Genomic DNA, 23,632 nt, shown 5'->3' on the forward strand with positions numbered 1-23,632 from the left:
TTTTTTTTTTTTTTTTTTTAATGCCGAGAATTGAACTCAGGATCTTGTACTGAGTTAGCCTTGCCAGGCAGGCGCTTATGCCACTGAGCTGTATCCCTGGCCCTAGTTGGTTGGTTGGGTTTTTTGTTTTGTTTGATGGAACTTTTCAGGACAGGGTCTGGCTGTGTGGTTGGGCGGGCCTCCAAACCCACAGCGATCACAGCGGCGCACCACCACGCCTGAGTTTGGGCTTGTACTTGTGATCCCCCGCCTCAGTCTCCCAAAGTGCTGGGATTATAGGCCTGTGCCCCTCTGCCCAGCTGAGGGTGACCTTTATGCTTGTCACTGTGTCACCTTTGGGAAAAGATGGAGAAGCCAACAATCAAGCCTATCCTTTCCTTCATTCTTTGAGTTCTAGCCACAGTTTTTGATCCCAAGTTGACATATGCCAGATGCCTTCGTTACTAGACCATCTAGCCTGTCGTTAAGTCTGCTTAGTAAATGGCCACGTTCTCTTCACATAACCAGACGTGAATTGTACGTTAGGCAGGCAGACCATTGTAAAAGAATCAGAATCCCCGCTGAGGCACTGTGAGGTGAATACAGCCAGCTCTCGGTTCCTCAGACGTGGAACTGGGTTCCGCTCGCCCCTTCTCTGTCTCGGGGCCTTTCCCATGTGGGTGGTCAGTGTTTCGCCCCTGGCTGTTTGGCCTTAGGTGTAACTTGTGTGTAGTGGGGAGAGAGCCCCTGCAGCCGTGGGCCCCCCCCCCACCCGGAGGAGGAGGGGCTTTCAGCATGGCAGCCGCAGGACTCGGAGACGCTCTCAGCTGCTGTCGTCATGTGTGGCTGCAGGGCTGTGCCCTCCCCACTTTAGCCCTCGATGCAGAACGGACTTGTGGCCCTGACACTTCCCGTTCAGTATGAGGGTCTGATGGACACTGAGTGCTCTGTGAGTCTTGACTAAGGACCATATATTGTGTTCCAAGCTGAGCTGGATCAGATGCTTTCAGAGTGCAGACAGAGCCATTTTGTATTTGATGTTTTAAAGTCATGTGTCAGTATGGCTTGTTTTAAAGGCGTATAAACGATGCTGGGCAAGGAGAGGGACTAGGCCCAGTGCCCAAGTACAGTAAACCTCCGTGTACGAGAACTAGACAAACAAGCCTCAGAGGGTGCTGCTGAGGGCTCTCTAGCAGTGTCCTGTACTCTGCTGCCCGGTGTGCAGTGTCACCAGTTGTCCTGTGCCTGGAAATGGCTACTGGTGAGCAGTGCTACCAGTTGGGTCTGTGCAGAAGAGTGAGTGTCCACATCCACATGTCTGTGTGGGAAGGGAAACATGCCCTAAGACTGTCCTTCGCTTTTTTTTTTTGAGACACAGTCTCTAGTGCGGGCTGGCCTTGAACTCACTATATAGCCCAGGCTGACCTTGAACTCATAGTGCTCCTGCCTCAGCCTCCCAAGTGCTGGGATTACAGGCGTGCGCTACTACACCTGGCCCTAAGACTGTTCTTTGGTCTGGTGGTTTATACGTCACACAGGTACTTGCCCTCTTCCAGGGGAAAGGATTCTCCAGTATTTTGCCCTTCCTCTTAAAACTCCCAAGTAGCATAGCATTGATCATGGGTGTGCCAGAGTTAAAGAGGTGCAGCCCCGTCCGACCTCACCGTCCGGCTGGCTCACTTTCTGTGTGAATGTCCTTGCCCCTGTCTTGTGGGGCCCTGTCGTGTAGTACTAGTCTCTGAGAACCCAAAGATGGTCTGTCGCCGGTGGTGGCACTGTGTCCAGGCCACTTTGCTGTCCCCACCCAGTAACGCAGCCAGGAAGGCGGACAAGGGAAGGAAGGCTGTGGGAGAGCGTTCAGGGCAGGAAGCAGAACAGCAGAGACTGCTCCAAGTGTGCCTGGGCCCCAGAACCAGCTAGCTCTGTGCCCCTTCTGTTGGTGTGGATTTTAAATGGTGAATGACCTCTAAATCCTCATTTTAGGAAAACAAACTTCCTGCGGGGGATCTACACCCCTACCTGTTTTATCTTGCAACACTAAATTGCTAAGTTGCCAAGGTGAGACTGGATTCTGAGATCCTCCTGCCTCAGCCTCCTGCAGGCATGCAGCACCATTCTAGCTAGGAAAACAAACTTGGATGCCTAAAAACATGTGCAAGCATGATCTTAGCTTACACAGTCATCCAAGTTCATAACCCTAGTACTACTGGTGAGTTTAGAAATCATTTGTGTTGAATCACTGGGCAATGTTTTGAGCTTTGTATAAAGTCTTGAGAGGAAAGGATATTAAGCAGCTCAGTTTTTGTGCATGTCCAGATTCCATAAGGAAAAGAAACTTGCATTCAGACTTTTTATGTTACAGAAGTGAGAGCACAGAGTCACTTTGGCGGTTCTCACGGGTGTGTCTTACGTTAGGTGGCTACACCGGTTCTTGCTAGAGCTGGGCAGGGCCGGGAGGGTGCAGCGTGTGTCTGTCCCCACTGCTGTGCTTGGGGGCTCTGCAGTACGTGGCGGCAGGCGGGAGGAGGCGGCGTCGGGAAGAAGGGCTCTTACTAAGCTCTGAGGGTTTGCCCTTAGAGAAGAGGCAGTAGACAGTCCCACAGCAGGGCTCTGGGACACAGTGTTGGCCCTGGGGAAGCTGGCCCTCTCTCCTCATTTTGATCTCCCTGCGCTGTAATTGCTGTGCGTGCTGGGCTTCAGCTAAGGATAAAGTAGTCCGTTGGAGTGATGACCCATGCTGCGAGCGCGGTCCAGACCTTGAGTATACACCAGCTCGTCGCAAGCCCTGCCTTGTGAACACGGCTGCGGGGCTCACCATCTTGCTCACCAGTTCACAGTTCACTTCAGAAACTGGGTGCTGACTCTTGACAGGAATTAATGTTTTGGTTTCTTAAAATTTATTGTTATTTTTTTAAAAAATTCATTTATTGTAGCAGTAGGGATTAACCATGGGCCTTGCTCGTATTAGTCAGACGTTATCCCACCGAGCTACCCTTTTAGAATTGTACTGAAGACATGGTTTCGTTAGGCTGCCCAGACTCGCTGTCTGTCCTGCGTCAGCCTCTGTGGGAGTCAGGGTTGTCTCTGTCCTTTCTATAATAGGAGGGGCATGCTGACTGGCTCTGCGGCGTGCTGGCCACGCCAGGAAGAGGCTCAGTGGACAGCATGTTACAGACCCGGGGGTATCTTGATTGTAAGAGAAAGTCCTAGACAATAGAATACTTAATCTGAATTCTTTTTATAGTCACTCGATTCACAGAATGTTCAGAGCTTCAAGTTTTAGGGAATTTAGGTTAATATTTAAAGTTCCTAAAATTGTTTTTCCAGATGCCTATGTGAACAAACTTCCTTTTTCCTTTTCCTCCTGCCCGTTGTTACACAATGGCTGCACCTTTTGTGTGCTCGTGGAGAGCCTGCACACTGCAGGGCCACCGTGGTGTCCTAGCTGTGGGGTAGAGCCACCTGTAGGACATGGGCCATGTCTAGCAGATTGCAGGCCCGTGTGCCCAAGCCAGCAGCAGGCTTATTCGGGTATCACGTCCCAAGGGAACTCGGCTTGCACCGTGCGATCCTGGCTATGAGCAGTGAGTGGCCTTACCTCAAGTGTGGTCTGAGGTGCAGATGTGCAGGGAACAGGCAGCAGCTGGGCCTGGATGGAGAGAAGCAGTCATCTGCAGAGTTGCGTGGGATATAAGGCCAGTGGGGCGGGCCTACTCCCTTGGACAGGAAGGAGTCTGTTGTGCACTTCTCAGAGTGATGGTCTTGTTTTTCTAGTACGGGGGCGTTGAACCCAGAGCTTTGGGACTGAGCTATTTCTCCAGCCCTTTTTTATTTTTATTTTGAGACAAGGTCTGACTAAGTTGATCAGGCTGGGCTCAAGCTTATAATATTCCTGCCTCAGCCTCCCTAAGTGCGGGGATTCCAGGTGTGTACCACCACATCCAGACGCGAGGATCTTATTTTTAAGCAACTTCCTACTCAAGGAAAGAGAGTTGCTGCTAATTCAAGGCCGACGGAGGCCGTGTCTACCAGTGTGGCGACTGGGCTAGAGATCTCAAGCGCCTTTAGGGCGGAGATTGTTTTTAGTAGAGAATCAGACTCGGGAGTGATGGAGAATACCAGCAGTGGAATGAATCCCGAACTCAGGTAGTGAGGACCACTAGAATGGCAGTCGTCAAGGAGCATCCTGATTGTGTGTCTCCTGTGTTCCATGTGTGAGGTTTCTTCTGCACATAGGGAAGGGTGCCAGAGCGCTTTCTGACAGGGTGCTAGGGCTTGAGAGGAGCGGGTGGGCACCTTTGCTGGCTAGCGTGTCAGTGACCTTTTCACGCCTCTCTCCTGTCGTTCTTGAAGTGTCTGTGTGGAGGTCCTGTTGTTTGCAGTTGCTGAACAGAACACTAGAGGGTGCTACAAGATTTGAATTGAGACTGAAGCTGCTTTTTTTCTGCCTTGTTCCTCAAATCAGCAAACAGAAGCCGGTGTGGGACCAGGGAAGGGGTGGTCTAGAAACAGTGGCTGTCTGACCTGTGTACACTTTCTCCGAGTAAGCGCCGGAAAGAAAGCTTTTTATAGCTGGCTTAAGTTTGGATTGTTCTTTGGCCCCCAGGGCTGGAGCATTGCAACCGCTGTTATTCAGGCTGTTGCAGGCAGCAGCTGCTTAAGAGCACTAGGAGGCTCATTCCCAGGTGGCCTCACTCTGGCCAGACCTCTGGGTGGTGTTAGCTTTGTCAAAAGTGGTTTTTCCTGTAACTGAAACTGAGTCCAAAGTACTCTGTACTGTTTATGCTCAGGTTTTTGAGTTTGTTAGAACAACTGAGCCAAACATGGTGGTGCACACCTGTAATCCTAGCACTCTGGGAGGCTGAGGCAGGAGGATCACAGATTTGAGCCCAGCCTTGGGAACTGACTGACTTAGCAAGACCCTGTCTAAAAATAAAAAAGACCAGGAACCTATTTTAGGATTGAGACCCTGGGTTCAATCCTAGTACTACAATAACAAAAACAAAACCAGCTTGACCTAGAAGGGAGGTTTCAGACAGCTGTGCCTGGCCCAGGTTGGCTTCTTTCACTTCCCGCCTGTGTGTGTGCTGCACAGGAGCACATGCCCACCAGCCTGCTCTTGCTCCTGGGCATCGCCCCCCAGCCCGAGACTTTGCCCGTCTTACTGGCTGGAGACCTGAGGGTCCTTTTCTCACCCGGGTGGGCCTGCCCCTCCCAGAGCATGGCTCACTCTGCCGCCTGCGGCTGAGCCGACCATGCTGGCTCCCTCGGCCTTGGACACGTTGCTCCTCTTGCTGCCTTGTCACTGGGACACACACTTCTTGCCCTGCAGGCCCTGGTGTGCCTGTGGGAGAAGAAAACAGCTTGTGGGCCAAGAGGACCACAAGTCTGAGCGCACGATGTGCTGGTGTCATCTCAGTGCCCCACCAGCGTCTAGGATGAACCTGCCGAGCAAGCACAGCACAAGCCCACCCGCCAGGCCTGTCCTCTGCTGCTGTCCATTTCTTCTCGGCCTCCATTAGCCCTGGCCAGGCTGTGCAGCGTTTCTGCAGTGCCTTTCAGGCTGGACCCCGGGTCCCTCTTGGCACTGGCCTGTGAGCTGTGCTAGAGCAGGGCTGCCCACTGCTCAGCTGTCTGTGCCAGGGGCTCAGCAAGCGTCCTTCAGCCGTCAGCAGAAGGCAGTGCGTCATTTAACAAAGCCCCTCTGATAGGAAGGAAGCTAGTTTTAAGTCTTGGTGATTGCACGAAAACTGAATTATTAGACGTAGAAGCACTGGCAGATGAGTGGCTGCGATGCTGCTGTGGGATGTGTGCCAGTGCACTAGAGAGTTGGTGTGTGTTGGAGAACAAACAGGTTTGTGGGAACTGTCAGATACGTACTACTCTACAGGATGTGCCAGAAATGACAAACTGTTGTTGTGTGGCTCAGAGACCTCTATGAGTAGACGACCTTAAGCCTGTGGCAAAAAGCAGGTAGCTAAAACCTTAGCATAAAGGAATTTTTAAGTGGAACCTGCTGTATATTGGAGAAGAAGGTGTGCCCTCTGGATTTAGTTAGATCTAGGTTCACAGGTTGGTTCAATGATGTGGCCTCAGTTTTCTAGTCTGTGAAGTGAGGGTGATCATGGTGCCTCTTGGGAGGGCTGCACATCTGCACCTCTATGAGGAGTGTGGATGACGTTCCTAGTGTATCCCACACACACACGGGCCCCATCCTTCCTGTCTGTCACGTGTGTGGTTTGGGGGTTCAGCTCTGCCTGTTCATTCACCCAGGTGTGTACTCTTATATGAGCTTAGTCTAACACCACATTCCACTGGGTTCTCTTGAGCCCGTAGGGTTTTACTTTCTGTTTCAGGAGAGCTCTGTAAGAATTATTCCCTGTGCCTTCTCAGAAGAGGGAAGGAGGAAGCGGGGCGTGGTGGTGCACACCTATAATCCCAGCACTTGGGAGGCAAAGGCAGGAGGATTGCCGTGAGTTTGAGGCTGGTCAACCTGGGCTATTTAGTGAGTGCAAGGCCAGCCTGGATTACACAGTGAGACCCTGTCTCAAAAAAAGAAGCAATGAGTATTCGTGTTGATATTTGAGTTGTGCACGTTAATCTCTATGTTTGACTTGTGCGTAAGCCTGAGACCTGCAAGCACAAGTGCGTTAGGAAAGAAGGACTTTGATGGATGCTGATGTCAGAGTGTGCGTGTCTAGGGTTTCTCTCCCACTGTGGAGCTTAACCAGCAGGGAGCAGGTAGTGTGGCCACAGACTGGGCCCTGGCCATGCCGCCGCCACGCTGCAGGTCACAGGCATGAAGCGTTTCTGATGGTTATTTGTATGTATAAAGACGGCATTTAGAGCTGCCTTCTTTTATTTTTTTTATTTATTTTTTTTTTTTTTGGTTTTTCTCCGGTACCGGGAACCGAACTCACGACCTTGCGCATGCCAAGCAGGCGCTTTTGCCGCTGAGCTAAACCCCCAGCCCCTGCCTTCTTTTATTTATTTTTTTAATTTTAAAGAGAAAAAAAAATAAACTGAGTTTGGAAGCAGGTTAGTAGGGCAGTTACAATAGCTGATACATTACATGTTGTTGCCTTCCTGGTAGTTAATCAGAGTACAAGATATAGAGGTGATATGTTGTCTAAACGATATTCGAACCAAACATTCTTTTCAAGGTCAGAGCCTTCTTAAGACTGAAAAGAGCCCATGTCCAAGTGGGAATTTGAGGATGAAAAGCTTGCTTTCCATGAAGAAATTACAGTGTGTGGAGCAGTTACCACATTGGGTTTCTCATGGAAAAACACAGTAGTTAACAGGACACAGTGGTCCCCAAAGGACCATCTTACCGAGCAGCCGTCAAGCACCCCTTGATGTGGGGTGGGTGTCAGTGGCCAGGGGTCCAGAGAACGAGGCGCAGGGTCTGCGCAGAAATCCTTTTGTGCACAGTGTCCGAGGGAGCTGCTTGTCACCAGGACAGGCCCAACCGCCAGCGCTGCAGGGGAGAAGCCTGCTCTTTAATACCGGTACACTGGAGTTTGTTTCTAATTAAAATCAGCACTTCTTGTGTTTCCTACTTACGTAAATAAATGTTGGTGTTTTCGGGGAAATATTAGTTGAAAAGCCTTTTTATCATGGATGTATTTGATGTAGGGTTGAATGGATTTTTGAATGTGTGCTGTTTTTGAAGGGAGTTCTAATAGTCTCCCATCCAGAGCATTTTGTTGGATTTAAATGTTACTCACTGGATGTCATTAACTTCTTAAATATGTCTCTTCACTCTTTCAGAGTTACTGGAGAATGTAACGCTAATACATAAGCCAGTGTCATTGCAACCCCGGGGGCTGATCAATAAAGGAAACTGGTGCTACATTAATGCTGTATCCTTCTTACCTGCAGTCCCCAGGCCAGCTCGCCGCCGCGGTCGCCTCTTTGGGTGTACTTGGCTCGGTGCAGCTTCCACGAGGCCACTGGCCCCAATGTTGGCTCCAAAAGGCGTGGTTCATCACTTGTTCTGCCTAATTCGTAATGCACAGGGTTATTCCTGACCCGAGCGTCTCCAAGCCTGTGCAAAAGGAGGATTTTTTTACCTGAATGCCAGAATCGGGGCAGTTTATTCTCATGAGCATGGTCCCATTTAGTAGGGTGGAGTGGTCACGTGGGGCTGGAACTTCTGTTCTAACCAGTTTAGTGATGCTGGTTGCGTCAAGTTCTTAAACGTAACCCTGACCGCACAGCAGATCCTCACGCGGATGTTGTCGGGCAATGTCCCACCAGTTAACGGTTTGCTCCTTTTTGTGTGACTTTTCTAAGTAGTTCAGTCCCCTTGACCTTTGTAGGTTTTGTCTTTTCATTTTTTGAGACAGAGTTTCACTCTTCAATACTGGCTGGCCTTGTGCTTGCTAGATAGTGCAGGCTGGCCTAGAATTTGGATCCTCTTGCCTCAGCCCCTTCAGTGCTGGGGTCACAGCCACGTCCAGCTGAGTTTATCCGCTGAGTCAGATGTGCCTTGGGAGCTTGTGTTCCTTCACATTCCTTACCGCCGATGTTTAGACGCTGCAGGCCTTGGTCGCTTGCCCTCCGATGTACCACCTCATGAAGTTCATTCCTCTGTACTCCAAGGTGCAGAGGCCTTGCACGTCGACACCTATGATAGATAGCTTGTAAGTAAGACGCTCAGTGCATGTGGAGGGTGGGCTTTCCCTCTGAGAATTAGAATTGGAATGGTTGGAAGTTCTCGACTTCCTACAAATGAGTTCTATGGTTCTTTTAAAGAAATGCGTTGTTCATGGTTTTATATGAGAGTTAACAGAAATGAAATTGAAACCGTTTGAGTTCTCTAGATATAGTAGAAAACATTGTAGTGTTTATTGACTTAAAATATACCAAAAGTGTGCGTAGACAGGCATAGGAATTCACAAGTCATGACAGTGTTGGTTACCTCCCATCTGCTGAGTTCATTGTAATTAATACTCTGCTTGGCCGGCAGGGGATGTCAGGGAAAGTAGGTCTTCTCTAAAATGTCCTGCTTCCCTTTGCCCCCGCATTTAGTGTTCGGCTAATGAACGAGTTCACCAACATGCCTGTGCCGCCGAAGCCCCGCCAAGGTGAGTGGAAACGGGCACTTCTGCTGCCCTGCATGGTGGGAGTTAGAGTCGCTAGCTGTCACCGAGTTTGGTGAATTCAGTCTTGTTAGTGACCACACTTGTGCTGTGGGCTTCCGGGGGTCAGCGGGTGGAGGTGTGGGGTGATTCTGCTGCCCCTTATGGTGTCCTTTTAGTTAGGAAACTCTGTGTCCTGTTTCTGCTGCAGCTCTTGGAGATAAAATCGTGAGGGACATCCGGCCCGGAGCTGCCTTTGAGCCCACGTACATTTACAGACTCCTGACCGTCATCAAGTCGAGCCTGTCTGAAAAGGTGTGGCCTGCTCTGACGGAGCTAACCAAAAGCACTATCTTTGCTTGCCTTTGACTGGTAGCTGTTGCCGGCATAGCGTCTGCGCTCTTGTCTCCAGTGCTGTCATGTGGTGGGTGTTTGGACTGACTCCAGGTTGATGGTGGATCCCTCATTTGGATGAACTGAGAGTGTGACAGTCCTCGTGACTGGACCTCGCTCGTGTGACTTTCACTGTACACCACATCCTGCTCTAAGCACTGACCCTGTGAGCAAAGTATGGTTCCTGTGGCCTTGTTAGAGTCCCCAGAGGTGAGGTCATCATCCAGGTCACGGAGCTCATCAGGGGCCCAGCCCCTTCCTGTGCTGTGGAGCAGAGCGTCCCGGGTCGGTGTCTGGAGAGCTGTTGTGCTCAGCGTGCTGCCGCAGCAGCTGTTAGGTATCCTCACCTTTTTCCTTAGGTTTTGCCCACACACCTTGCTGCCAGAGGCATGGCACTGGCAAGCAGGGACTGTGGTGTGGGGCATGTCACCCTGAGCACAGTTGCCGGGGCGCTGCTTGCTCTCTTCTCTGGGGTGGGCATTGAGTCGGTGCAGACGGTTGAAGTGCTGCATGGGATCCGGTCAGAAAGGTAGAGCGTGGAGGAAGTGCCACTTAAGTGAAATCCGTGGAAACTGCACGCTTCAGAGAAGGACAAGGCAGCGTTGCAGGACACTGCAAGGCACTGCCAAGAGTATAAGCCTTTTAAAGGCTCCTGACACAGTTTTTGGTGTTGACTTGGATTTGTTGCCCTGGTAACAGGAGATGTGCAGTGTTTGTTAGGGACACAGCAATGTGGTAAAGCTACCCTCCTCCCTCAAGGCACTTACCTCACACGGCTGGAGCTTGGCGCAGGGCCACGAGCACAGAGGACAGATGTGCACGCACAAGCAGGACAAAAGCTCCACTTCAGGGAGGGCTTCCTGAGGCTGAGCTCTCTAGGGTTGTGCTCCAAAGCCACGCTGAGAAGCATCTTTTTGAAGTGACCTTTAACATGTTGAGGTCCCCAAGACCATCCTCAGGTTTGTGATTCACTGGCAAGACTCAGACCTCCAGCTGGTACACCTGTGGTTATGGGTTTTTACGACACAGTGATCCAGAGCAAATCAGGACAGGGAAACCCACATGGCGAAGTCTGGAGGGCTCCCTGGGCTCTTCCCTTAGAGTTGTCCGGCAGCACGCATCTCCCCAGCATCATGTGTGATAGCAGGCATGCGGTGCGGCCTCTCGGGGACACGCTGGATTAGAGTCCTGGGAGCAGATCCACCCCTGCCTGGCTGGAGCTTAACTTCCGAATGTGCAGAAGGAAGACAAGTCTTCAGCCAAAACCACATTGCTTGTGCAGAGTGTAGGCTCAGTTCCTTATCAGTGCATGGAATGGTGGGAATCTTTTAAAATCCAAATTCCCAGACGTGAGCCGTGGCCAACTCGGTAAGTGGGCCACTGCTGGGAGAGTGGCCCCGGCTCACCGTGTGCCCACTGTACCCTGCTCACTCTACCTGGCTGTCCACGGCCGGTCCCTGTGGAGAGAGCAGTCTGCCCAGAGGCCTGGAGCAGAGAGTGTGTGGACCCTTGGGACAGGCAGGTGTGCAGCAGGAACGCAATGTGAACCAATCCCTATGAGTCAGAGTCACGCAGGCCATTGAGGGAGGGGTTAGAGAGCTGACGTGTGACTCCGTTTGTGGCTGTGTGTGGGGTGCGTGTGTAACACAGCTGCCTGCGTCCATCCAGCTTCTCCACATGCCCCACTCCTCTCCCAGGAGCCACACGGGGTTGCCAGTTCACGGCTGCTCTGGGTGTGTGCAGCAAGGGCTCTCGGTCTTCTGTGTCAGTGAAACAGAAAAGCAATTGTTAAATAACCTTACTAGTATCAGAAAGTCATTGACAGGTATACATGTATATATATTAGGGAAAATGCAAAACACAGGAAAATATAAAAAAGGAAATGTAAGTTCCCAGAAGTGCTAGAACTAATCCACCGCCCCCAACTCAGCAGTCTGAAGAACCCTCCTGTCAGTTTTAGAACTGCTTTACTTGTAGCCCTGAGTCTCAGCGGAGGGGGAAGTGCCGTGGGTCCCGCTGGCCTGGGCCAGCAGTCCGCTCAATCAGTGCCATCGCTTTTCCGCTTGCCAGGGTCGACAGGAAGACGCTGAGGAGTACCTGGGCTTCATCCTGAACGGACTGCACGAGGAGATGCTGAGCCTGAAGAAGCTCCTCTCGCCAGACAGTGAAAGTAGGTTCACCTCCTGCGCGCTGCGTCCAGCCAGCTTCCCAAGTCTTGGTTTAAACAGAGGTTGCAGCTTGTTCTTATATGAAGTTGCTTCTCCCCTTCCAGCCCTCATCTCTTCCCATCAGAAGTTTTCCTTTCCTTCCTAACACCAGTTGTGTTGACATTGCCCTTTCTATACCCTTAATAATATTCTGTTTAGATAAGCTGAAATTTATCCAGGACCTCGGCTGTTGATTCCTTTAACTTTAGTTCAGAAATGATCACCCATCCAGAAAAACAGAAAGACTAGTTTGTGGAATCCCCACATGACTGCGGGAGTCTGCATTACTAACGTACCCTTATCATTCCTCTGCACACACACACACCCACACACACACACACCCACACACACACACACCCACACACACACACACAGCATGTTTACATTTTCCCTGGGTGATTCAGAGTTAAAGTTAAGCTGCAGGTGAGTTTAGCCCAACCCTCAGTGCTAAAGCATGTGCCCCGCGCCCCCAAGAATAGGGGTCTTGCCCACAGGACCACAGCCCCCAATCTAACACAGAGGGAACGACGCATTTCTCCCTGCTTTCCAGGGCATCTTCGCAGTCCCCGCCTGTTCCGAGGCCTTTCCCAGTAGTTGAAGCAGCCAGAGGCCTGTGCCCTTGCTGCATGGCCACTGTGACTCGGTGTAAACACACCGCGAGTCCGGCTGGTGCCCTGCGAGCCTGGTTGGTTTGCGCGTCGATGTTCTCGTCAGTGGGTGCCTGAGCAGGCCCTTTCGTTGCAGAACTCACGGTTTCCAATGGGCCCAGAAGCCCCTTGGCCAACGACGACGAGCAGGAAGAGCAAGGTGAAGGCAGCGAGGAGGAGTGGGAGCAAGTGGGGCCTAGGAACAAGACGTCGGTCACCCGCCAGGCGGATTTCGTCCAGACTCCAATCACTGGCATTTTTGGCGGGCACATCAGGTTCATGATTTTCTGGAATAATGTAGTGTTTGCCTGTGCTACGTTTTGCCATTTTGCTGGCATGGGAGGTGTGAGCACTATCCTGCCACCTTGTGCCTGGGCATCGTTGCCTGCTGTCTGCTGGTCCTCCCTGCTGTTCACTGGGACTGCCTCTGGGCTCTGTCCCCAGGGCTCCGTGGGCCACAGCGTCCCCCGCTCACTGCTGCGCGGTAAGGGCAGAGCAGGCTCACTGAACTGTTAAGGGAAATGCATGCACCCACTGGGGACGTGTCGTGTGTTTCCATAACTTTGAAGTTCACAAGGTGAAACTGGACACAGACACTCAGGTGGTTTCCTCAGAGCAGCAGGCAGCACGGCCATTATCTCACATAATTGCCCCCTCTGTGGCAGCAAGAATAACCATAGTCTGCTCGCTTAGCAGAACTCCTGCAGCCCGCGCCTGGCAGTCCTTTCTCCAGATGGCTTACCGGATATGTGAGCCACTCCCTCCCCTCATCAGCACCTCGAATTTCCTTGCCCGCCCCTGCCCCAGGGGTCAGTTTTATTTTCTTTGTACTCTTGGCTTTTTGAAAAGATTGCATATGTGGTATGCGCATATTGTTTTTCTGTGTTTAGCCTATTTCACTTGTCTTAATGTCCCCTAGCTCTACCCACCTTGTGATAATGGCAGGATCTCCTTTTGTAAAGCTGAATGCTACCCCGTGGTACCTAGGTACAAACCCTCAGCCCTGTCTCACTGGCACCCTGGCGCTTCTGTGGAGCTGCGTGGTCGGGGGACTCAGCAGACGTGGCCCTGGGATGTGTGGTGTGGGCAGGGAGAGCAGCGGGCAGGTGGGTGAGCAGCTGTGAGAGGTGACTGCCCTTGGCTCCACAGACTAGCAGCCCGGTGTGTGGACTGCTGGCACACCCCCTTGGGGAGGCAGAGATGAGGGGACGGCATGAAGGAGCAGACAAGGCCACCGTTTATTTCCATGGGGGGAGTGTCCACAGATGGCCACCGTGCCGAGAGACTTCAAATCTCCTAGCTAGGAGAAGTACCAGGGTCCACGCTGGACAAATTGGTGGCCTTGAATGGCCTACATGGGTGCTGGCCCCAGCTACCGAGTGGCCTCTGTGCCAGAGTTGGTTGTTCCTTTATGAGAAAATGGTGAAGCAGCCAGATGTGTTGATGCATGCTGGTAATTCCAGCACTCTAGAAGACCGAGACAGGAGTATTGCAAGCTCAAGCCCAGCCTGGGCAACGCAGTGACTTAGTGAGAGCTGGTCTCAAATTTAAAAGCTGATGTTCCCCTACCCCAAGTAAAGCAGAGGGAAGGAATTCTTACAATTTGGGCTCTTCTTTTTAAGCTGTCACTAAGCACGAATCTTTATGCAGACCAGTTGAGATTCTCCTATAAAATTCAGGGTTCCCAGGAAGGCCAGGCAGAGGGCTGCTTCTTACTTCTTCCACAGCCCCTTACTGGTGTCCCCACTGCTGCACGTGGCCCCAGACAGCTACTGCCCCAAAGTCTGTGTGCTCAGTAGTTTGGCTGTGCTGAGCTCCCAGGCGGAGACACCTGTGGGGAGGCCTGGCACCTGCACCCGCACCCGCACCCGCACCTGCACCCGCACCTGCGGGGCTGTCCACACCACTGCACTCTGCTTGCAGATGAGGCCACTCGGGCCCCAAAATTGAGCTCTGCTGAGCTCCTGCAGTGTTTTTGTTTGAGGCTAAACGAGATGTGCCCCACACACACTTTTTTACTTGGAACACTTAGAAAAAGAAAAATGAAAAGCCAGCTAAGAAAACAAGGTTGAGCTGGCACCCTTCTTGGAAGTGGCGGTCTTTCTTCCTGGAAGGCTGGCTTGTTTTTTATTATCCACACTCTGTACCCCCATGTGTCACTTTCATAGGGGGACATGCCATGCAGAGTGCCCTGTGTACCATGCGGTTTCTTGTGTTCTTTAGAATAGGCCATGATCCTTTGAAACGAAAAGTGTCAGCAGTTTGAGGCCCTGGCAAGATGGTCACATTTATTAACTGGTGCATTAAATCATAGTGAGGCATGGCGGTGCCAGAATTTGGAGGATGAAATGTTTTCTTCCAGAGCGCCCAAGTAAGGAAAATCTGTCAGTGGCAGCTGTAGTTGATAGTACTGGGGAGGTCGTGTTCAGCAGGTATTTTCCAATTCAGTGTATTTTTGGCTTTCCCGTTGTCTCCGGTCTTCTGAAAGTGATGCTGAATAATCCGATTTTCAGTATGTATTCTGTGTCTGTTGGTTAATCCTAAGTGAAAGTAGCAAGGAGTGTGCTCTTACATTGTTTTTGCTCTCAATTCCTAGGTCGGTGGTTTACCAGCAGAGTTCAAAAGAATCTGCCACTCTGCAGCCCTTTTTCACGCTGCAGCTGGATATCCAGTCCGACAAGATACGCACTGTCCAGGATGCGCTCGAGAGCTTGGTGGCCAGAGAATCTGTCCAGGGTTACACCACAAAAACCAAACAAGAGGTACGGCCCCAGCTGAACCGGAGCTTTGATCCTGAGCCATTCTGGGTAAATAGGAAGAACACAGAATTAGGGCTGAGGGGAAATGTCTTTCAGTTCTGCCACTCCAAGCAGTTACTGATTTGTTTGGACTGAGCATTTGTAGATTAGCATGACATGGCTAGAGCAGATGACCCAGCCGGCATTCACTGTCAGTCACGGAACATGAGCCCCTGGGCTCCTGGGTCAGTGACTTTGAGCAGGCGTTTCAGTTTCTGGCAGTCTAATCATGGTTTCACGAAGTCAGCATCGCCCTGAAGCAGGGCTGAGTAGCTTGTTTGTATTCACGGTATGCGACAGTTTATTAAGATTAGTTAGGGCCTCTCAACACATCTGCTTTGCATTGGATTATAGATCTTCAAGGGCATGGAGGATAGAAAGTCGTTGTTCAGATGCTGTTCGCTCTTTGTTTGATCTGAAAAGGAAGACATCTGCGTCTTATTCCTAAGTTAAAAGTAGTGGATTAGAGCTCAGGTTGCGACCAGCACCCAGGAGGGTGTTGGGTGTTCTGCCCTGTGAGCCCGTGCTGCAGAGGTTGTCCTCCCTGTCCTGGGCCATGGCAGGGGGCCCAGTGTGCTGGGAGACAAGTGCTTTGCTGTGGAACTGTGTGAGCAGTGCAGTGGCCCGGCCACGGCCGGGCTGCCTGTCCTGTTCTGTGGCTCGTGCCGAACGCAGGAGAGCAGTGGGGTCCTGGGGCCTGTCTGTGGCCGGCTCCCTCGCTCTAGGCTGGCTGAACTGTTCTCTGCAGGTCGGGCCTAGCCCTGCACCTTGTGTTGACGCGCTTCTGATGGCACTGGCGCCAGGAAGCTAGCAGCATGGCAGTGAGCAGGCCGAGAAGGGTCTGGCAGGAGGTCAGGCGGCAGTTAGCTTTGTGTCTGGCTCTGGGTGACTGTCAGTTTGGCTCGCCTGTGGCAGCGGTGACCCTCCAGAGACAGATCGCTGTCCCTGGCGCCTTTGTGCCCTCCTCACACTCTGTGAGCCAGCTGCGGCAGTCTTGGGCCACTTGTCCTGCTGGCAGGTTCTCAGCCCTGCCCTGGATGGCCGGGAGGACCCTTTTTGGCTGTGTTTGTACTGCTGCCATTCAGCACTGAGCTGCTGGGGCTGCCTCAGGGTGGGGCGGAGGTCTGTGTGATTGTCCCACCTGCAGGCCTGGGGGCAGCTTCCCCAGGAGGGGGAAGAGGCGCTCACTGTTCCAGCTCTGTGTGCCTGCGGCTCTCAGACCAGGAGGTGGGCACCGGAGAACAGAGGTTCTAGAAAAGAGGCAAGGACGGCTTCTGGAAAAGGCGATAGCATATTTTCTTGGATATCACTTTAAAAATTTCCTTTTAAAAATACCAAACTAAATGTTACTGTGTTTGGTGGGAAAGTTCCTTCCTGTGGGAGCATGTGCAGGAAGGCCCACGGGATGTGTCCGAGCGTGGAAACTGTTGGCGTCCGCTGGGACTAGACTGGGCCTCACCGGGTTGGCCTGGAAGCCACCCGAGCGCACGTTTCCCCTGAGCCGCTGTGAACAGCTGCCCTTTCAGGCCCAGGTCTGTCTCAGCCCTGAACAGACCCTTGAGATAACTTGGTCCCGCCCTCGAGGGACCGGCAAGGGGACTGGCAAGGGGACCAGGTCCTGGTCTCTGGCGCCGCCTCTGTCAGCTCATAGGTTCTTGGTGGTTGTGGGGTACTCACTCGATGGGCATGAGGAGTTGTGAGGCAGTTTCTGCTCCTGGGGTTGGACCTACGGTCACGCAGGCCTGGGAGGGCATGGAGCTCATGAAACCCCCAGCACGGACTTCTGAGTCAGCCTTGCCAGCTGAACACAGAGTGCCTGGTCCCCCAAGGGTTTGCTGTCCTCAGCGTCTTGCTGTCTTTTGGATTGTTAAGTTTAAAAACTATTTCTATCAAAAGAATTCTCTTACATCATTAATGGGTTGGTTGTTTGGTTTTGCGATGGGGTCTTGCTCTGTAGCCCAGGCTGGCCTTGAATTCGTGGCAGTCCTCCTGCCTCAGCTTCCCAAGTGCTGGGATTACAGGTGTGCACCACCAGGCCTGGCCTGACATTACAAAGTATTAAGCAGAGAATAATACAGACACATTTTACTTCAATAAGCTTGGCTTTATTTAAAATCAGCATTCATTAGACCTATGAGAATACTTCGGGCATAATAAATTGATAACCCCAAATTGATGTAAAACCGGCAGGAGCACGCAGTAGCTTTGGGGTTATTTGAAATGTCTGACTGGAAACGCACACCGGCCTCAGTCCGTCAAGCCCGTGGAAGAGTGGGAGCACAGGCTGACACACACCTAGCTCAAGCTCCTGCTGAGTTGGCTTTTGCTGCTTACGCTGGCTTATCACTGAGACCCCGAGGCACAGCTTTCCGCTCAGAGCACGGTGACTCTCAGGCCAGGGCTGCCTGGACTGTGTGAGTCCCGCGTCCCTGCGCCGGGACGCGAGGATGAGCCCCGCTCCGGTCAGACAGGGAGATGTGTCCCCGTGTGCCGTGTGCCCAGGTCGAGGTCAGCCGGCGGGTGACTCTGGAGAAGCTGCCTCCTGTGCTCGTGCTGCACCTGAAGCGCTTCGTGTACGAGAAGACCGGCGGCTGCCAGAAGCTGGTGAAGAGCATCGACTACCCCGTGGACCTGGAGATCAGCAAGGGTGAGGCGCTGCCGCGGGGCTGGGCCCCGGACTCACTCTCCGCTTGGCTTTTTTCTTTTTCAATTTCTTGTCTTTGAGAGACTTTTATAATAATGTTAGCATGAAAATGGCTTTTTAACAATAGAAGTGAAAGTGACCAAACCCTATAATTTTGCTAGAATAGAAAAATAGAAGCTTTTGTCCATCAAGAAAGCATTATTTTCCATTCAGCAAGCAATTTCTGAATCAGTGGGAAGCACTTGTCCTAGACTAACTATGGACAGCTGTGCTAGGCAGCCTACTTAGACGGCAGTGGGAGTTTCTCCAGTTGCAGTGACACTTGGGTTAGATTTGTGGCACTTCGTCACCCACACGTGTCCATAGGGAACGGCGTCACAGTTTAAAGGAGGATGTGCTACAGTCGTCTCCTAAAGCATGATGCTCAGCGGCAGAGCTGTGCCCCTAGCCTACATGAGGCCCCGGGTCATCCCTCCCACTGCAAAGAACAAAATAAAAAGAGTAAATAAAAAACCCACACACAGTTTAAAGAAAGCTTTTTCTTGAAAGCTTCAGGATTGGTGAAAAGTGTACAGAGGTGAAGCTCAGCCAAGGGGAGTCAGAATGTCGCGGGTCCAGGGACAGAAGAGGCTGGTGACTTTCCTGGGCCACGCAGAGGAAGCAGCCTGCCCTCCGTCCCTCTGGCCGACCGCAAGGGCACGCTGTGTCTCCTTCCCGCCAGCAGTGCCCTGCTGGTTAGGCCTTTCCTCTGATTCATACGCGGCTCCAGCCTGCACCCCGGACACCCTGGCTGCGGCCTGTCTCGCATCTCTGCCCCTCAGCCTGAGGCTGTGCACAGCAGCATGGGGACCATCAGAGAGCGTGGTGTCGTGGGTGCCTGCTCCTTAGTATCTTCTGTCTCCGAAGCCCTGGTCCCGGCAGGTGGTCGCCGAGCTGCTCTGACCTGACTGCCGCCCCTCAGCTTGTGCGTCCTGTGCCTGGAGCTCTCCCTGTGGCACACACCTGCCCTGCACTTGTTTTCTTGCCTGTTCCATGTGTTTTTCTATGGGCTGCCACCTCATGCGGTGCGTGAAAAGAAAGATGACGTGTGTGGGGACAGAAGGACAGGAAGGAAGTGGAGTCTTGAGTCACTTCTGGGAATTCAGCCGCACGCACAGAGCACGGCTGAGACCAGACTCCAGGATGAGGTGTCTTCATTCTTAGGTTTCTGGGACTGTTTGGAGTTTGCAGCACTTTTCTCTTCTGTGTTTTAGAGTATCTGTTTCTCAGATGCTTCCAACGTGAGCACATTGGTCCTGCATCGGGTCTGCTGCAGACTGCATGTCACCTCACTGCACATGTCCTCATGGGTCCACCAGGGCATAAGGTGGCCATGAAGTCCTTCTGTAAATGGGACTTGTTGATGTTTTGTTTTTCAGAACTGCTTTCTCCAGGTGTTAAAAATAAGAATTTTAAATGCCACAGGACCTACAGGCTCTTTGCAGGTAAGTAAGTTTGTACAACACTGCTTCCTTCTTAAAGCCATAAGAAGGGTTTACGTCTCGGCACGGGCAAGCTGTGCGCCTTCACAGGAGACGGGCAGCCGTGTTGAGGCATGCCCCCAAAGCTTGTGAGTCAGGAGACAAGCTGGGGGTGCACTTCACTTGCACCTGAGTGTCCAGTGTTTCCCGGGCACCATCTGGCCCCGAGCTGGGCTGGCCTGAGGCCTCGCCAGAAGCGAATACACCTGCTGGAAGTCAGCACCTGAGTCAGCAACTTAGGCGCCCACAGGGTGACCTGTGGGTGCCCGCTGAGTTGGGAAAGTGCCTCCCAAGTCCGCGTCCCTGTGTCTCCGTGGCCCTTACCTCGTGGTGCCGTAAAGTGCAGGTGGTACTGGCTCCTCAGACGCCACATTCCCCGAAGTCAACCAGGAGGGCGAATGGCACACACTCATTGCCAGACAGGCAAATCCAAGGCCTCATTCCCCCTGGCCGAGAGCGTCCCACCACGCTGGATTTTCTTCCAGCCTTCTACCCATTTCCTTCCTGTCTTCTGTCCAGATAGCCCCAGTCATCTTAAAGCCATTGAGCCTTTATATCTCTGATTGTTGCCATCTGTGGCACTTTTGTTTTGCTTTTTTCTTCTTCTTTTTTTTTTTTTGGTACTGGGAATCGAACTCAGGACCTTGCGCTTGCCAGGCAGGCGCCTGTGCCGCTGAGCTATATCCCTGGCCCTTTGTTTGCTTTTCTGGCTGTGTCTCTTAGTTTTCTAACTTCTTCATGTCCTTTCATGTTGCCTCTCATGAGCCTGTTTATATTTAAAAACAAGCCTGCCACGTACGGCCCTTTCAGTGCCCATCTTGCTCCTGGTAGCACCCTGAGGCATGCAGCAGTGTCCTTTGTGAAAGGATCATCCAGGCACAAGAGGGAAAAGTCACGCTTCTGTGGCCTAAAGTGGCCGGCAGGGCTTTTAGGCCCCTGTCTGCCTTGGCTGCTGCTGGGGTCCTGGGAAGTCTTGGCCCCTGGCCAGTGGGTGCAGGCCCTGTGCCTCCTTGGAAGGTGCTGCCAGTCTCTTTTCCCTCCAGGCACTTTTCTCTTTTCACTTTACCCTCCTCGAAGGCAGCCAATCACAGCCCCTTCCCTTCCTCTTGAGCCCCAGGCAGGGTGGCAGAGGGGGCTTCTCTGTGCCTTCCCCTGCCGGAGTGGACTGCTCGGCTCTGCTTGGCTGCCCAAGGCCCTCCTCCCTCACCTGTGTGGCACAGTCCAGGCCAGGGCTGGGGAGTCCTCGTCTGTGGGCCCCAGGAGGAGTGCACACACTGCCCGCCTGCCCTCCTGCACCCTAATCTTCAGTCTTACCCTGGGCTGCTTAGAGTTCTCTGTGAAATGTGAGTAACGAAAGTACTTTTTAAAATGATTCTGATTGTGGGACTGAGGAAAATAATGTGCATTCTCAGAAGAGAAACGTGGAAAGTTTTCACAGACTGGTTCTCAGTTGTGGTCCTATGGGCTTGTGGGGGTGCGGGGGCACGGGGCATCTTGTCCCCAGGCTGCTCGGGAGAGGCTGGCATGCAAGGAGCGTGGTTCTGTCTCAGGAACAGAGCGCCAGCCCTGCAGTTCCTCACGGGCTGCCCACGTGGTCGCTTTGGTGCAGCGGTCCTCATCGCGGACCTGGCAATCAGGACAGAGCCGAGTGAACCTGGGTCTGAGGGGATGTCCTTGGTGCCCTTGGCTCCCTGTGACCAGCAGCACGGGGTGCGCTCTGACCCTCCTGTCGGCGCAGCCCTGGGTCCCGGTCAGTTCCTCTGTGCAGAGCTTGGAGTCTGGCCGGGGAATGGAACTGCCCTCTTGGCACACGCGCACCGTCCTGACGAGTGCTTCTGCCCTGTGCGCCCTGGGCTCCTGCATCGGCGGCACCCCTGACCAGACAGTCGTGCCACAGCCTATCTTCCTTGTCCGGACGCACACACATATGCTCGCGCGCACACACACACACATGTACACACACCACCAGTGTCCACCAGCGTGTGGCTCTGCCCCTGCCACAGAGGGGTGCAGCATTAAGCCTTGATCGGCATCCAGGAACACCTCATTGTAGGAAAAGAGGGATCCTTGGCGCTGCCTCCGCAGGGTCCCCCCACTCCTGCCCTGCACTGCTGTCCCCCTTCCCGTGCCCCTCCCGCAGGCTGCTCTCCAGCCCCCACCCACCTGGCCTGTGCCTGCCCTGCGGCGGGGCTGGAGAGCCCTTGGAGCCCTTCTCTTCCCCCATCCATCTGGCCTCGTGCATTGCCGAGAGCCGGGTCAGTCAGCAGAGGGGGCGGGAAGGGTTGCACCCGAGCCCTGGGCGGAGAGGCCCCTCCTCGGCTCCTTGCGCCTTCCCACCCACCTGGGCAGGTCGACTTGAGGCGGAACAGGTCGCCCGTACAGCCTGCCAGTCAGTCCTCCCTCAAGTGGCCAGAGCATTGGCTGTTCCATTCTCCACTGTAACTGACACCTTTATCTTTGTCCTGCACATGCTCAGAGTCTTTCGGATGGCGTAGCAGCACAGTACCCCATATCTCAGGGCAGGGCACAGCCGGGGGGCGGGGGGGCAGTGTATACGTGTGCGTGCATGTGTATTTCCACAGGGTGGCGCTGTGAGGGTGAGGCGTTTTCAGTGTTTTTTGTTTTGTTTTCAGTGTTAATGTGTGTGTGACTTATGTACTGAGTGTAAGATAAGGCATTTTACATAAATACACAATGTATGTACAAAGTGTGTACATAATACATATACATATGAATGCGTGCATACAAACCTCTCCATGAGTATGTTCATCTGTGTGAGCCCTGTCCATCTAATGAGCTTTGTTTACAGAGCGCCCACCGTGTCCTCCTGTGGCCACGCCTCTGCTCCCTGCCCCTGTGTAAGGCTCCCAGGCACGCGCTCACTCTCACCCCAGCGCTCTCTTGCAGTGGTCTACCATCACGGCAACAGCGCCACGGGCGGCCACTACACCACGGACGTCTTCCAGATCGGGCTCAACGGCTGGCTGCGCATTGACGACCAGACCGTCAGGGTGATTCAGCAGTACCAGGTGTTGAAGCCCGCCGCCGAGCGCACCGCCTACCTCCTGTATTACCGCCGGGTGGACCTGCTGTGAGCCCCGTGTGCCGCGAGTGTGTGCCTGACGCCGCTGTGTAAAGCTCCAGCTCACTGACTTCCCGCCTCTTTAGTGGCTCCTTAGAGAGAAACTGTCCCTTCTGCAAAAATGGGCTAGGATGGAAGGACGCCGGGGGATTTGTGTGCAGCACACTTGTGCTGACTTCTAACTTCCAAACCAGAATCATTTGGTTGAAACAGACTGTCGTTTGATTTTAAGAAAATACACAAAAACCCATAATTCTGACATAATAATCATAATTCTGATTCCTTCTAGAAGAAAGGGGAACTTGCATTTGATTTCCAGTCTAATTGCTTAGTAGAATAAATCTACACCAGCAACACTTGTAAATTTGTGAAAATGAATTTTATCTTTCCTTAAAGAATAAATTTTTTAAGCCATCACACTTTCCTCCCCTACCCTTTAGTTTTTGATAAATGATAAAAAATGAGCCAGTTATCAGAGAAGAAATAGTTCTTACTTCAAAAGAAAAATAAGTTGCTGGTTCCTAACGGGAAAAATACATTTTAATAATTGTGCGATGAGTCACTGCTTACATACACGTTGCAGATCAGATACTTGGGGTTAAACAATGTTAGTCTACGTAGATGGGTGACTGTAACTCTATTGCCATTAAAGATTTCAAATTGCTTTCATGCTTCTGTGTACACATAATGAAACACGGGCAAAGCACTGAAGATTGGTATTTCCTGACGTCTGCTCTCTTTAATTCTGCCATCTGCCCCTTCTAATGCTGCGTCCCTAATTGTACACAGTGATACCTAGGAGTATGAAGTTGTCACCCATCAATAAAATCACAAAGTTGGTTTAGAGCTGTGCGTGTTTCTTTACGTGTGAGTGCCCTTCCCGGTGACGGGTTCTCGGGCAGCGTTCCCTGCAGAGGCCCTGGCGGCCGAGCCAGGTGAGGGTGGCACACTGCACTGATCTGGGGGCAGAGCTCTTGATTCTTCAGCTAGCAGCAAAGCGAGGCTGCTCTCCTTTTTTCTCCTTCCATTGTTTCCCTACCTCAGCAGTTTCAGAATCTCCGGTGCGTGATTTCAGGCAAGGCCAAGCATCTTTTCAGGGCAGCTCTGGCCAGGAGGAGCTCTAGACGGATGGACGGACAGAGAGAAGGAAGCCTTTGGTGAGGGGGGCCCTGCGTGGACTCCCTGCTTCCACCTGGTCTCACTGCAGTTGGAGTTTTTTCCCCAGCTTTTCCTCTTACCATCTGGCATTCCTGATCAGCTTGTGCCGCTCTTGTGG

At 52.5% G+C, this 23,632-nt stretch overlaps 1 protein-coding gene across 2 annotated transcripts in view; it reads left to right on the plus strand.

Moving 5' to 3' along the window:
* The window catches only part of Usp10 (ubiquitin specific peptidase 10), a 53,837-nt gene extending 30,635 nt beyond the window's left edge, over positions 1-23,202 (plus strand). For both annotated transcript variants that reach the window (XM_005410965.2, XM_005410964.2), the window contains exons 5-14: positions 7,753-7,844; positions 8,518-8,627; positions 9,016-9,071; positions 9,277-9,380; positions 11,529-11,628; positions 12,410-12,587; positions 14,909-15,074; positions 17,613-17,757; positions 19,173-19,238; positions 22,182-23,202. In XM_005410965.2, the coding sequence (XP_005411022.1) occupies positions 7,753-7,844; positions 8,518-8,627; positions 9,016-9,071; positions 9,277-9,380; positions 11,529-11,628; positions 12,410-12,587; positions 14,909-15,074; positions 17,613-17,757; positions 19,173-19,238; positions 22,182-22,369 (1,205 nt within the window). In that variant the 3' untranslated portion in view covers positions 22,370-23,202. The remainder of the gene's footprint in view (positions 1-7,752; positions 7,845-8,517; positions 8,628-9,015; positions 9,072-9,276; positions 9,381-11,528; positions 11,629-12,409; positions 12,588-14,908; positions 15,075-17,612; positions 17,758-19,172; positions 19,239-22,181) is intronic.
* The last annotated feature ends 430 nt before the right edge of the window (positions 23,203-23,632 follow it).

The sequence above is a fragment of the Chinchilla lanigera genome, unplaced genomic scaffold, assembly GCF_000276665.1.
Source record: "Chinchilla lanigera isolate Chin_1 unplaced genomic scaffold, ChiLan1.0 scaffold00140, whole genome shotgun sequence".
In the NCBI taxonomy this organism is placed as follows: domain Eukaryota; kingdom Metazoa; phylum Chordata; class Mammalia; order Rodentia; family Chinchillidae; genus Chinchilla; species Chinchilla lanigera.